Below are 15829 nucleotides of genomic sequence, written 5' to 3' on the forward strand. Positions count from 1 at the left end.
CTAAATCTCTCTGTCAAAATAAGTAAATCCAAAGCAATAAAAAAGAAAGAAAAGAAAAGAAAAAGAAAAAAAGAAAAGAAAAGAAGGAGGGAGGGAGGGAGGAGGATGAGGCAGACTTACATGCTCCTTCATTTCATTAGCTACGGTTTTTGACATCATGATGCAGCAGAGAAGAACGACCAGGATGAAGTACAACGCATACATGAAGCGGGTGCTCCGGGACTGTCGGATCTTGGGGCAGCAGTCACAGCAGAGGGAGCAGCCAGCAGACCCACAGCAGCAGGCCAACTAGGAAAAGAACACAAAACACCCTCTTAGAGCCATTGATTTACGGACCCATTAACCCCAGACCGCTGCAGGTCGACCTCCCAGGCTATCAGTCTTCTGAGCCATCTTGCCTACAGAACGTGCAGGAACAGATTAGTGTGCAAATGAAGCTTTCACCAGAATTGGTCTGATATTGTCTTTAATTAAAAAGAAGGGACTGTGGCTTGGGAGAGGCCCAATCATTAAAAAAGAAAAGTCACAGTTCACCTGAAGCACTATAATCATTTCTCTGAGGGGAAACAAAGATTTCAGGGATCAGCTAAGGAGTACGAGAAGAAGTCTAAAACCTAAAAATTCAATCTCTTGGTGATGATTTGGAAGGCACTTCAGGACCCTGCAATGGTTTGAAAACAAGCATCACACTGTAAACATCACTGCCAATGAGAAGAGATCATAGGTATCAGACAAGAGGCTATAATCACATCTTACTTCATTTACTGCAGGAAACTGCCTTTGTAACACCACTCCAATAGGTCTTAGGGCTTAACCAGCATTAAGCTTATGCACTCCCTTGGTCTGAGTGAGCCAAACTCACTTACCTTCCTTGAGATCTGCAGACCACTGGCCTTGAGGAGAGAAGGACCAGTCTTGCCCAGAAGAGAAGTCCTGACGACATTTGAAAATAGCTGCTGCTGGTGCCCGCAAGCCTGTTGAGGGTCATGTAGGCATATGCGGACTAAATGCCTGGGCACCACCTTCTCCTCCAGGTAGCCCACCCCCAACCCCAGTGTCCCACACTTTCCTCTTTAAAACCCTCCGGCTTCGCCTGGGCGAGAAGATGATCTTTGGGACCTTAGTCCACCAGGAGGCTGCTGGCTTCCTCAGTAATGCCAACCTCTCCTTTCCCACCATCACCTGTCTCTCAAGTATTGATTTTTGAGAGGCGAGCAGCCAAACCAGAGTTCAGTACAGGTTCTCTGTCCAGTAACACCCCTGTTTGAGCACTTTGTGTAGTATTTCATCATTTCACATGCTTATAATGGGCTCTCTCCATCTTACATTGTTTTCCAAACCATCTTCCTCGAAAGACTCTTCTGGAATCCTAAGGCTAGGCTGCTTTGTAAGATAAGCTACTCTACTCGGGCGGGGCTAAGAGATCACACGGGTGAGATCTAACACTACTGCTTGTATGGGGTCCTGATGGGCCACCTTCCTTCACAATTCACTCACATTCCCTATCCCTATGTCACAGACCTCTGCCAACCCATCTGTTCAAATTTCCCCCTCTCCTCCCACTGGCAGGGCTGGCTTTTCTCTGGGCCTTGCCTTCCTCCTCCTCGCCTCCCAAATTCTTTCCCAATTGTCTCCTTCGTTGCCTGCTAACTTTTTTTAGTTCTATGGTCTTAAATAACCAGTCTTACTGACTGCATTTCAAATTCAAATGCAGTAAGATATTTATTCTATTTGGGAAAGGAAATACTTTTATTTTCTTTTAACTTTTTAATGTTTGTTCCATTTTTGAGAGAGACAGAGCACGAGTAGGGGAGGAGCAGAAAGAGAGAGACACAGAATCCAAAGCAGGCTCCAGGCTCTGAGCTGTAGCACAGAACCCGACACGAGGCTCGAACCCACAGATCGCGAGATCATGACCTGAGCTGAAGTCAGACGCTTAACCAACTGAGCCACCCAGGTGCCCCAAAAGAAATATTTTTAAAGCAGTTAATCCTTCCCATGATAGAACATTCCCATAGTATAATCAACATTTAAACTATCTCCACAGAAGGGGGAAAATAAATGGATTTTATGTGTATATATAAATATATACATACATATATATATTCTATTTATATCATGTTTATTATATATATTTATATAAATTACTTTATATATTATTTGTTATTATTCAAAGGCAAATAGTAACAAAAGAAATGTGATCATGCAAAGTGTGAAATGAAAATCATACTGCTTACTTAGAATAATCCTATCCTATCATTAAAGTCATGTATCATTGTATGGAGTTGACTTTTCAAACTTTTCTCATTTCACTTTCACTCTATATAGTGCTATGATGTTTTTTAAGACATACATATACATGTGTGAGTGTATCTGTGTGTATATATACAGGTAGGTGTGTGTACATGTACATGTGAGTGTATCTGTGTACATATATACACACACCTAACATTTCAACTGGAGCCCTCCCACTACATCAAGTGAGCAGCACTTGCTTGGGGCCTGTGCATTCAGGGTATAGCTCACAGGGCACTGTGAGAACTCATTCACCACGTCCCCTTCATTCCTCTTGGGAAGGCAAAGAAGGATACTTCTGCCGTAAGAACCGTTCCAAAGAGGGTCACATGTTTTACTTCCACTGCTTTAGTTTAGGAGCATGTAAATCCCTAAGCAATGTGGAAAACCTTCATTCAGAAAGACTTACTCCTTGAGAGTTCTGGATAGCCCAGTTGGCTTTGGTTTGTCTAAACTAAGTCCCAACTGCAAAAAGAAAGAAATGTTGACCTGACACCAACTGTCATTCAGTTGGTTTTCCCAACTCGGAAATATGGGAGCCCTAGCAGAATGGAGGAAAGACATCAGAGACTTCTGTTAACTACAATAATTCTAATACTGTCCCTTAATAAATGGTGGAGAGAGAGGGGGCAGCAGTAGGGAAGTTCCCCAAATACTGAAGCTGTTGAAGCTGTGAAAAGCAGAACCCAGGTGTTCCTGAGCATGCTGCAGGGCTTATACATCAAAGAAATAGAAGAAAAACATTAAAGCATAAAACTGGGTTTTATTATGTTTATTTACTTTTGAGAGAGACAGAATGTGAGCAGGGAAGGGGCAGAGAGAGAGGCAGACACAGAATCAGAAGCAGGCTCCAGGCTGTGAGTTGTCAGCGCAGAGCCTGACACAGGGCTCGAACTCACAAGCTGTGAGATCATGACCTGAGCCGAAGTCAGAGGACTGAGCCTCCCAGGCGCTCCAGGTTCATTTTTTTTTTTTTTTTTAATTCAGGTAACAAGCGTTCTCTATCCTTTACCTAAATTTGGATTTCCACATCTTTCAGTAATATACAATACTTCACATACAATGTCACAGCCTGCTTTCCTTCCTTTTCTTTTGAGGTTTTAGGCTTACCTATGAATAACCAGGGGTTAGCAGAGAGATAATCAACTGATTCCACTTTGACAAGCAATATTTATTTAAGTTTTAGAGCCCCCAACCAACATTTTGCAGCTCATTCTCCAGGCTCCAAGTGCAAAAACAGCTTCCCATCAAACTTGTACACATCTCTCACTACTACTAGAAGGCAGAGGTAGTGGTAAATTTCAATTCCTGCCAGCATGGGGCCACGTGCTGTCCTTTAGTGGTAGCTGTACAAGGGAATGGTAAAACTTGAAAACTAGGAGGTCAAGAACACGCAGCTCCCTCTGCTCAATAAAGGAGGAGCTCCCCAAAGAACAAATACACTTGGCAGGTAGTCCCTAACACACAAAATGATCATGCTGTCAGAAACTCAACCATGCTACAATTGCGTTAGTAAATTGGGTTGGGGCTTACAGTGGATTTCTCCCATACAAAAGAACATAGGGCAATTTACTAAAGCTTATTTAATTTATCATATTAGCTAACAATAGCTAACACTTATTGATCTCTAACTCGCTGCAAGGCACAAATAGTATTATTAGCTGTTTTGTCACCCCAAAGTTACAGAGCCGAGACAGGGGCTCAGAGGGGTTAGGCAACCTAAGGTCAGAAGGCTGATGAATGGAGGAGCCTGAATTTGAATCTGGTTGTCTCTCCTTGCTGCTGGCACAGAGACGGTGAGCAGGACAGACAACGCTGGCCTGAAACTTTGGTTCCCTACAAAAGTGAAGCTGGCTGCGTGGGAAGGAGGCAGCAAGACAGGAAGCGGTTTTTCTTGCCTGCCCTTGGGTGTGCAGTAAGCATTCAACAAATACCTGAAGAAGGCATCTCCTTCCCTGTGCCCCTTTTGCTCTCGCATGCAATCTCTGGCCTCAGTGGACCTGAATGATCCTGCTTAAATAAATACAGCCCTGCCCCAAGCAGCTCAACACCCCCAATCACCAAGCTCCCTGAACCACCGCGTCCTACCCCACGTTAAAAGCCCTATTCCCAATCCTATGGAAATAACTAAGCCATTCATTCACTCACTAATATTTATTACACTACAAACCTACTATGCACAGCATTAATTCCTGGGAATGAAGCAATTAAAACAAGAGACCTTTTTCTTCCCTCGCTAAGCAAGAATACAAAGATATGTGTTAAGAACGACCATTTATGTGCCATTTTGGAGAGATAAAGGAAACCTGGATGTTCAATGAAAGAGTACTAACCACTGAAATTATAGTACATTCACATCACTGAATTCAATGCACCCACCACAATGATTATATAGTGGATACAGAAAAATTTATTGCCATGGAAAGATATACACAATGTATTAACTGAAAGTAAATAACACACAACAATAGAGTATGAAAGCATTTGAGGTAACAATATACCCAGACCTAGAGCAGTAACAATAACAAAAAAAAAGAATCTGAAAGGATATACCAATATGGCAACAGTCATTAATAGACCTGTAGGATTCAGTTAACTATGTTTTTCTGTATTTTCTAAGCTCTTTGCAACAAGCACATAGCTGCTAATTAGAAAAACATGACAACACGTTTCTATTTTGGAAGAAAACAAAACAAAGTTTCTGTTCTCACAGGTGGTAAACATTCAAATACTTATTAATCAGCCAATAAGTAAAAGAAAACTACTAATTTAGCTATATGAGAGAGAAAAGCCAGAGTGAACCATCTCTGTAACTGGGGGGATAAAACCAGAAAATTCCTACTGTACTGTATCTTTAAAGTTGGTTAAGATGGTAAATTTTCTATTTTTTACCACAATAGAAAAGTGAAAATTCCTTAACCCTTGTAATATTTGTTAGCATTTAATACATATAAGGAAACCTCTACTTGGTGGAATTTGAAGCAAATAAAAATGAAACGACAAAAATTAAACAACTACCTAAAAGTTCAAGGAGTTGAACAAGAAGCTATACATTTGCCTAACGCAAAAATCTGCTCTTATATTTCCTTCATCTAAAATTCTTAAGTTCTTCGGGGTGCCTGGGTGGTTTGGTTGGTTGGGCATAGGACTTCAGCTAAGACCATGATCTCACAGTTCGTGAGTTCGGGCCCCATGTTGGGCTCTGTGCTAACAGCTCAGAGCCTGAAGCTTGCTTTGAGTTCTGTGTCTCCCTCTCTCTCTGGCCCTCCCCTGCTCACTCTCTCTCTCTCTCTCTCTCTCAAAAATAAATAAACATTAAAAAAATTAATAACAATAATCAAAAATAAATAAAATTGTTAAGTTTTTCTCTTTTGAGTTCAAGAATCCCTTAAAACTCTGAGGTTTTTACAATCCTGGCCATGACCGTGGGAACCAGATTCTGGGGGTTTGCCAGAAAGGAGTTTCTGACAGGTAGTTTCTCATGCAGGTTTCGACATACCAGAATATACTGGTTTCTACCCTTAACATCATTTCAGTGAAAAGCACTGTCAAGGGTCAGTGTCCTTCCTTAAATGGCACTGGGTACCCAGGGACTGAGTCTGAAACAGGCACGCTATGAACACACATGATGCCAGCGCTGGCTTCTGGGGATCAGTGGTACCTGGACAAAAATGTTCTCCCTGAGAGTCTCCTTTCTCACAAGGTTAGGGTTACGTTCAGCACCCAAAAAACAAAGTGGGAGGGGCCTGGTGGCTCAGTCAGTTGAGCTCCAACTTTGGCTCAGGTCATAATCTCGTGATCCGTGGGTTCGAACCCCACATCGGGCTCTGTGCTGACCACTTAGAGCCTGGAGCCTGCTTCAGATTCTGTATGTCTCTCTCTCCACTCCTCCCCCACTCACGCTCTGTCTCTCTCACTCTCTCAAAAATAAACAAACATTAAAAAAATTAAAAAAAAAAAAGTTGATCAAGTTCTCGGTCCTCAGATAGCAGTTGGATTCTTTGACTCATTCCATCATGCCACCCTCCACTTATATCTCTTCTAAAAAACACCACATTTGATATAGTTCTGTAGGTCAGAGGACAGAATCTATTATGTTTAAGGTTAAAAGGTTAACTAACTCCACTTCCTGGCAGTTCAACAGAAAACAAACATTCCCGGGAGGCAGGTCAAACTCGGCACTAGGGCATTTTGGGGCCCTGTAAGTCTTTGTTGGGGTGCTGTCCTGTGCACAGTAGCATGTTAAGCAGCCTCCTGGGCCTCTACCCACTAGATGCCAGGAGCACCCTCCCTGTCTCCTTCACAAGTGGTGACAATCAGAAATGTCTCGAACAATTGCCTCCCCCCTTCTGCTGCAAACCACAGCTTTCAGGGTTAAAATCAAGAGCTATGAGGTCAGGCCATCTGGGTTCACACCCAAGCTTGAATACTGCCTGCTTATGTGGCCGTGCACCAATTCTTTACCACCTCCTAAGTACTAATGACCTCTTTGTAAAATGGGAATAAAAACATCTACTTCAAAGGACTGTTAGTAAGATTAAATGAGACAATTCAGATAGAGTTAACACAGAGCCTGGCACAAGGTGATAGGAAAAAAAAAAAAAAAAGAGCCAGGTATACACATCATCAGTCCATCTGTCATGTCCCTCCTCCCTAGATCCCCATTCTCCTTGGTCCTTGAGGTTCTAAAGAAAGAGGTAAGGATGAGAGGGGGGTGGGACCAAATGATTAATACCTCTTTTATAGCAATGTTTTCATTTCCTGCTCTAACATGGCTGATAAATCCATCTGTTGGAAGGAAACTACTTTTGGGAATAAAGCTCCTGAGATCCAAACCCAGGAGAGCATCCTAGCAACCTGGGAAAAAGCTGGACCACTTACACAGAAGCACTTCCCACCCGCCAAAAGCTACAGCCGTCTTTGTACTTTGCTTCCAGTAAGGAACAAACAAGGCAGGCAGAACATTCATTTGCACCCACTGAAGCCACAAATACCGGCAGCAGAACAGACCTAAGAAGGAGGAGTTAAGCAAGTTCTGGAGGGAGAAGAAAAAAAAGTGTAAGAAAACGAAACCTTGAAATTCAAAATGGTAAGTGTAGGATGGGAAGAGAGGTGTTCATTTTTTAAAACTTTTTCAATCTTCTCATCAAAATAAGAGAGGAAAAATCCTGCTTGTTCTACTTATCAACAAGCAATTAATGAAACACAAACCCCAAAATTCGCCTAATTCTGTCATGGGGGTTATGTTGCAAGGGGAAAAATCTGCCAAACCCCTTCCAAGAGGTGCCTCCTGCCAGCCTGACCCCCAAACCCCGCCGAGTCACGGAGCACTTCCCAGGCTGGGGATGGAGGCCACAGAGCCAACCTGATGCAAGGATGTTCTGGGATAGAGAACAGAAACGAGCCTGTCTCAGCGGATCAGACAGTTGGGGCGGGGGTGACCTCAGAGCTCAGGTGGGTTGGCGAGGCACTCCTCTCCCCAACAAATGGAAGCCTTTGTGCAACTCCAATGTATAAAACGTACGGATGCACTATAATACTACAAATGTGCTTACGTGTTCATACACCAAATTTACCTAATGCTTACTGGCAACCAGGCACTACCAGGGGCGGGTGGTACAGTTCCTCATGAAGCTTGCATTCTAGTCGATTTAGGTCAAACTCAGCATTCCCCAGATTCTACCCAGCACTTAGGGTGAAAGCCTCTGGTCCAGTCCAGTCCTCTCATGTTGCCGATGTGAAATCTGAGGCCCAGAAATGTGAGGTGATTTGGCTCAAGGACAAATTCAGCGATGAGCATCAGTGGACCAGGAAACACACGCCGCTTGAGACAACTGAGTACATCTGGAGGAGGGACAAGCCTTTGGATCCCACACTTCTGTATCTATAGTGCCAAAGACTAACGGATATTCAAAACAACTAAATGAAGTCTCCATAAATTGGTTTTAAAAAAATTTTTTTAACGTTTTTATTTATTTTTGAGACAGAGAGAGACAGAGTATGAGCAGGGGAGGGACAGAGAGAAAGGGAGACACAGAATATGAAGCAGGCTCCAGGCTCTGAGCTGTCAGCACAGAGCCCGACGCAGGGCTTGAACTCACGGACTGTGAGATCATGACCTGAGCTGAAGTCAGATGCTCACTCAACCGACTGAGCCACCCAGGTGCCCCTCCACAAATTGGTTTAAATGACACTGTTGACCACAGTAAGAAGGCAGTAAGGGTCTAAGTGTCTAGTACAGTTTGAAAAGTTTCCATCACAAAACAGTTAAAATGAAAGGCTGGCACACGATGAGTTAACCCTGGGGTGGCCACAAAACTGAATGCTGTTGAACAGCCACAGGCTGTGGCTGGTAAGTGCCCGGTCCCCTGTTGTACCTCCCTTCCCCTCCCCCCATTCTGAGAAGACAGAGAGCAGGAAGTCCCTCCCCCATCCCCAATCTCACACACAACCTAAGTGCAGGGTCAAGTGCTGGCCATTCCTCTTCCAGGCCATAGAAAGAAGCCACTACTCAAGAGACACCTCTGACCCTCCGTGCGCCGGCAAGATGCCTCTCTGTGAAGGTTAGTCTAGCTCCAGTGGCTCTGTGCAAGGAAAAACCTGTATGCACCATCTACCTCGGGTTTTCCAGCAGTCAGGATTTCATTCGATCCTATTTTTTAAGATTCACAAAAGAGCCCAATAGAAGGTGACATCTAGAACCTCTTTGCACGTAAATGAATACATAAATTGGAAACAAAAATGTCAGGCGTGGGGCCTCTGGTTTGGAAAACCCGTGGGCGGACCCAGAAGGCTCCAGCACTTGGGGGCAGGAGCGAGGAGGGGGACAGAGGAAAGGCCCACACTGGCCTGGACTCCTCATTTCTCAAGGGTAAACTCATGTCCCTCCCATTGGCCTCTCTCCACCCTCTAACTGCCTCTATCTTTCAGGATGAAAGCCTCCTGGTTTAACAGCTTTTTCTTGGAGCTGAAGTAACAGCTGTACTGCTTTCCTACAGCTGAGAAAAAACTTTCTCACCATTAATTCCACCCTTCCTCAGTCCTTCAAAACTTCAGGAAGCCTTATCAACTCTCCTCTCCTTTCATCTTCAAAATCTATCTCTGTCTCCCACTTCTAGCTTAAAGAGGAAGGAATGAATGGGTGTATGCCTTTCCCCCCAAGCAAATATCTGCAGTTAATTGCCTTTTTCATTTGAAGTGCTGTGCAGATGCCCAGCGAATTTCATCACCACCCCCTCTTGTGAGCCTGGTCCTCATGACAAAGCCAGCTGGCACAAAGTCCGAGGCAGCATTTATGATGATGCTTTTCTTCAAGTATAGCTGCCTCGATGGTACCAACCAGCAGAGAAGTGTCATACACGTGCAACTCCTCCCCTGCAACCAACCCCCAATTTGAGACGCGTCCTGTTGCTGTTCCTAAAATTTGCAGAAGGAACCAGGGCCAAATGAAGGAACCTATGAGTCACATTTTTTCTATCAAAATACCAACAGAAATGTAAATATTCTCATAGAGGGGACCCCTACCCCAGCTTTTGCCTTCTTATTTTCTACTCATCCGAGCACTGGTTATATGACCAAGTGCAAGGTGGAGCAGAGGAGCCTAAGAGAGAGGATTCCCCTGGGGCATTCTTTTTAATGCAGGAAGTTACTTACTCATATTGGGAGTGGTGTTCCCTCTGCTTTTTAAAACTATAAAGACAGAGCTCCTCCATCAGCTCTAGACTGAAGTTACCCAGCATCAAATGGAACACAATGGCCCACAAGACTAGGCTGACACACACACCAAACGAATGGTTATCCGGCTACAAGGTAAACAGGCCCCAGGGGTGGGCAGTTCAGAAAATGGACCTTAATTACTGTTATTTGTTCAATCAAACCTAGCATTTCTCATCTAGGCAAAGTGGGTGATGGACCAAACAGAGGGCTCTTTTGAAGATTCTGGATCTGTCTCGCCCCTCCTTCCTTCACCAGAGAAATCCAAGGTCTTGTAGTTCAGGGAGCCCCAGGGGGTGGGACAGGTTGGGGCAGGGCTGCCAGTGAAGTGGGTACCACCACCCTCCATGGAGACCAAGGAATCAGCACTGTGCCTGAGTTCCCAGGTGGGAAGCTGAGGGGTGAGGGAGGATGGCAATAAAATAGGAAATAACTGAGAAACCTTTCTGGACCCAGACTTGCTGGTGATGGTGGGAGTGTAAGGGTTAAATTGTAGTGTAGGGCTAACCTGTAGCCTTGAAAAATAACAGCTTTGGTTGACACTGTAGGCTAAGAGATAACAGCCTTGTTTTAAAAGGGGCGCCAGAGGCAGGGTCAGGGAGGTCAACTGGTTGTGGCTTAAGGGCAGAACTGTTTCCACCCCCATCTGGGAACTATTTCTTTTTTCTGTTCCCAGGTGATGATAAGACGATGTGGTCGACTATAAAAACTGTACCCCAGCTGTTCGAGGCTGCACTCTGACCAAGATCAAGAGTGTCAGTCCTGATCCGTCGGCCTTGCCTCTCGTTGCAATAAACTTTGCTGTGACAGTCACTGGTGCCCGTAGCATTCTATTTCAAACAGGAGGAGGCCTGGGGAAACTTCACCTACTTTCAATTAATTAGGTATACAGGCAGAGCGCAAGCAGAAAGAACACATCACAACCATTCATGGAATGGAATACCAGGAATCAGAAGGTGATATTTAGCTTGCTTTTTCATGAACAAACATGTTGGGATTTTATAGGCCATATATAATAATCATGTTCTGCTGTAAAAACTTATCTAGTTTTTCAGAATACTCCGTAAGGGACACCAGACTTTACAGAGGATCCCCACTCTGAGAACAAGTCTGAGAGTCAATGCTCTGATCAAATTAAAACTCATTTTGCAGACTAAATTCCAGGTTACCCTTAGGCATCCAGGAGACCTTGAAATGAAGCAATCCAAAGCAGGAAAAACAAAAAGTAGTTGTCAGACATGCATGGAGAAACCCGGAAGATTTAAACCTTTGATGATACAACTGCCCATTCAACAACTAGAAAGGAAGAAGGTGTGATGCAGAAATTCTAGCCAATGTCCAGTCTTCCCAAAGAAGGCAAGGAAGAAACTGGGGAAATACTGAGAAAACTTAGGACAAAATGGATAACAGAAACAATGCTAACATAAGCAACTGACAAGTTTGTTACGAACACAATTTAGTGAGTACCTATTCTGTGCATCATATACTTTACTCAACTCAACTCTTTACATATGTTATAGAATTTAATGTTCACCATAACCCTATGGTGTTATCCAGCTCTATTATGCATGAGAAAGTTGATCAAATAACAAAGACACACCCAGTAAATGAAAGAACCGGGGTTTCTGCTTCAGTTGGGTGCCTTCTAAGTCAGTTTCTTCCCACTGCTTTATAATGTTTAATTATCAGTGTAATACCTTTGCGGGGGGCTGGGAGGGTGGGAAAAGATGGGGGGGCTCGGTTAACAGGAACTGCCCCTTGGTATTCTACACGATGCATTTCTGGAAATTAGAAAAAGGCACAGCATGAGCAAGCCAGCAGGCATAGCATCTCAGCTCCCACCTTCCCTCTCAGCGGTTACCTTTGCGTAGTACTACGCAACCTTATATGGCGGCCCTAGGGCTAATGCTTCCCCAAGCTGCTGCCTGACCGGCTTAATCCTACTGGCTGGATTAAGTTCCTTTTATAAACTGTCTTAACTTCATAAAACTAATCACACTGGAATTAGGTCTCTTGGGAATGATTTAGTTAAAATCTGTCCCCCTCACTAGACTCTATATTTCATCAAAGCAAAGACTGTCCATCTCATTCTAGGCAATGTCTGCAGTGCCTCGCCTGAGGCCTGCAACAAAGCAGGTGCTCTGTAAATATCTGTTGAATATTTCAGAAGCTCATTGTCTACCAGGAGAGACAGAACTCTTATTGAAGTAACTGGTATGAGATGGACCGGCAGAGAGCTAAATGAATGGTGCAGCCCCCCAAGAGGGAGATGCTACTTCGAACTGAGGTCATCAAGGATGCTCGCGAGACAGGTCGTGTTTTATTTTGCCTGCTTATCTGTTTATTAGCGCCAAATGTCTGGCATAGACCAAAGTCAAATATAAAAATATTTCTACCACCTAAGAGAAGGCATTTGCCTCTTAATTTTTTTTTTTTTTGTTTCATTTCATTTTATTTTTTTCAAGTAAGCTCTATGCCCAGCATGGTCAGCTTGAACTCATGGCCCCAAGATCAAGAGTCACAAGCTCTACCTACCGAGCCAGGCAGGTGCTCCTCTCTTTTCATTTTAAAGATTATAACGGCAGGTAGGCCTATTATGGAATCAGAACTGTGTGAATTCTATGTTCCAGGGGCCTGTACCCTGACTTCATTCACTCGCAAGGGCTGAACTCTTTGCTGAGGCCTGTACTTACTTCCCGCATAAGGCTAAATGCTCCATTCTTACACTCCCATCAAAGGGTTACACTTGGGGATGTCTGGGTGACTCAGTTGGTTGAGCGTCCCGACTCTTGGTTTTGGCTCAGGTCATGATCTCACCATTCATGAGTTCAAGCCCTGTGTTGGGCTCTGAGCTGACAGTGCAAGCCTGCTTGGGATATTCTCTCTCTCTTTCTCTCTCTGCCTTCTCCCTCCCTCTCGCTCAAAAAGAAACATTTAAATATATACATATGTATGTATACATATAAATTTTTTTCAAGGGTAACACTTGGATCATACCTTCACAAACTTCCTCTTGTTCTATCCTGTTAACCACCCTACATGATGGGCAGGCAGAGTAGCATTATTCCCATTATAGACTTGAATGTAAAGCCTAGGTAAGTTACATCCCTTTCGGAATTCATTCTTATTCTAAAATAGCACAGTGCAAGGATAAGGGTAATGAGCAGCAAAACCTGGACGGCACCAAGGAGAGAGTGGAGATCGCTAACACTAGAAAAGGCAGTTGAGATAACTTCAATACTGCCTTGAGAGCATAGGGTTATTTCCTGTGCAGGTATAATATGCAGTTGCATATGTAAGCATGTTTGTGCACGGAGCACGTGAATTCAAGAAGGGCAAACAAACTTTGCAGCAAGTTCCACAATTTAAGCAGAGAATTCCATAACTTAAGGTAGAGAATTATATGCTGCGCTGCTACTAAACACTGATAATTAAAGATGAGACTGTCTCAGGCAACCGGATCCTTCTACCCTGTACTCATTATAAATAATACTTACCTACCATTTCTTAAACACTTCCTCTGTATCAAGGCACTGCAGTAAGGTGCTTCCGTGACATTCCTCCATTTAATCTTCAAAAGAGCCCTATGTTGTAAGTGTCACAATCCTCATCTTACACATGAGGAAACCTGACTTTCTGATTTCAACGACCAGGAGGATTCCAAAAACAGTTCTGCTACATCATCACATCTCCAGGAGACCTGGAGTGCAGGGTTTTGAAGCCTCCTGCACCTGACCCCACAGAGGTACATAAAATCAAGAGACGGTAAAGCAGATGGATACATGCACGTAAGGCCCGAGGCAGAGCCCGCTAGACCCGCATCTTCCTGATCTGTGCCCACCACTCCAATGGCTTGCTGTAAGAACACAGACACAGCCTCTGGCATCCCCGTGTTTCTGGAAGGCATTCTTCACTCTTCTTATAAATTCTGGCATAATACTAATACTTTAAATAATAGAAAACTGTGTTATGTATTTTCCAGGTGCCAGGCAGCGTCCTAAGTTCTTGGCATAGATTCATATTTTTTTTTCCTAAAGATGTTTTTATTTTTAAGTGATCTCTACACCCAATGTGGGGCTCGAACTTACAACCCTGAGACCCAGAATCATATGCTCCACCAACTGAGCCAGCCAGGTGCCCCAGCATAGACTCAATTCATCCTCACAACCTCACAAGATAGATACTCATTTAACCATTTTTTCATTGGCATTTTTGCCATTTTTCACAAATGAGAAAGTATCACTTAATTTTTTGGCATGAAAACTTATATAAGCTATAGGGACTCTAAAAAGGTATTGGAAAGACAAAATAGTAAAGTAGCCATGTGGTAAAAATAAAACCACAGGCCCAAAATGGTGTCACTTAGATTAAGACCCCAGGTCAGTAAACCAAGACTTAATACCTAACCCAACTGCAGTGTTAACTCCCGGGAAATGTAACCTTTAACCAATCAACATAGAATTTCCTGACCAGCACCAGGAAGTTTACTGACAGATCCCTTCCACTCCCCTTAGGAAGGGGACTTTGCCTAAAATCAATGGATTCTCTGCTAGTAATTTCCTTTTTTCCACTCCTTGTCTACCTTTAAAAACCTTTCCTTTTCTCTAGCCATTTGAGCTCCCCTCTATTTGCTTGATCAGATGTCGCCCTTCATGAATGGATGAATAAAGCCAAATCTTTAAAATTGACTTGGTTGAATTTCTGTTATTTAACAAAAGACACAGAAAAAGAAGGTAGATTCCATTTTGTCACACATGAGAAAGCTGAGGCAGATAGAAGAGAAGGAAATTTCCTATGGTCCTGAGGTATGAACTCAGTCAGCAATGCCCTAAAACTTACCCAGACTTCTCCGGTGCCATCTCTAAAATGGAGCAGCCATCAAGATCTGCAGACATACACGCTCGTGATAAAATTATGTTCGTCAGAGAGAGGTGATGTTCAAAAGTTTCTAGCAATTATTTGGGGCCCCAGTTAAAAATGCCGACACTGGGGCACCTGGAGTGATTCAGATCGGTGTCCGACCCTTGACTTTGTGATCTCACGGTTCTTGAGTTTGAGCCCAGCATCAGCCTCTGGGCAGTCAGCACAGAGCCCACTTTGGATTCTCTGTCCCCCTCTCTCTACCCCTCTTCTACTCGTGCACTCTCTTTCTCAAAAATAAACAAACATTTAAAAAAAAAACAAAAACTTTTTTTTTAATGCAGACACTAAGCATAAAATAGAGTGAAACCAAGCTTGGCACTTGTAGTGAGTCTAGAATCCAACCCATAATCCAAGTCTCCTGTACCATTAGCCGCCTGCTTTCAACTAGTAAGTACAGAATTTTACAGGTGCTTCCGTTTTCATTCATTATGATTCTGTACAAAACGTCCATTTCTAAAATGTCCCATGATTCACTTTTCCCATTGCTAATACTAGAATACCTCCCACTCCTTCTAAGATACATAGGAAATTAACTATTACAACTTGATTCAAAAGCAAAAGACAGAAAACAAAAATTATACGTAGGCTTAAAGCAAATTTAGTGATAAGTTCAGAAAATTCCCTTTCCCTCAAAATACCACCTTCCAAGATCATGGATCGTATAAAAATTACCATACATATATATATATTTTTTATTTACACATATCACCTGAAGACTTTACATACATAGAAACAAATTTTTGCCAATTTAACATCTTGGAATCATCTCTTTTCAGACTGCATGAAATAAAATAGTTTTGCGACCAACCTTGAAGTTAGCAAATAACTGAAAAATGATTAATAGGGGCGCCTAGGTCGCTCAGTCAGCTAAGCATCCAACTTTGGCTCAGGTTATGAT

The 15829-nt window shown here is 43.3% G+C and overlaps 1 protein-coding gene across 1 annotated transcript in view; it reads right to left on the minus strand.

Annotated features, from left to right (window-relative positions):
• SERINC5 (serine incorporator 5) overlaps window positions 1-15829 on the minus strand; it is a 102078-nt gene that overhangs the window by 59980 nt on the left and 26269 nt on the right. Inside the window, exon 2 of the mRNA XM_047088493.1 lies at window positions 121-288. Within this exon, the coding sequence (XP_046944449.1) occupies window positions 121-288 (168 nt within the window). The remainder of the gene's footprint in view (window positions 1-120; window positions 289-15829) is intronic.

The sequence above is a fragment of the Lynx rufus genome, unplaced genomic scaffold, assembly GCF_022079265.1.
Source record: "Lynx rufus isolate CCGP_SWC_20201006 ecotype Redwood Valley unplaced genomic scaffold, mLynRuf1.p SCAF_1, whole genome shotgun sequence".
NCBI classification, from domain to species: domain Eukaryota; kingdom Metazoa; phylum Chordata; class Mammalia; order Carnivora; family Felidae; genus Lynx; species Lynx rufus.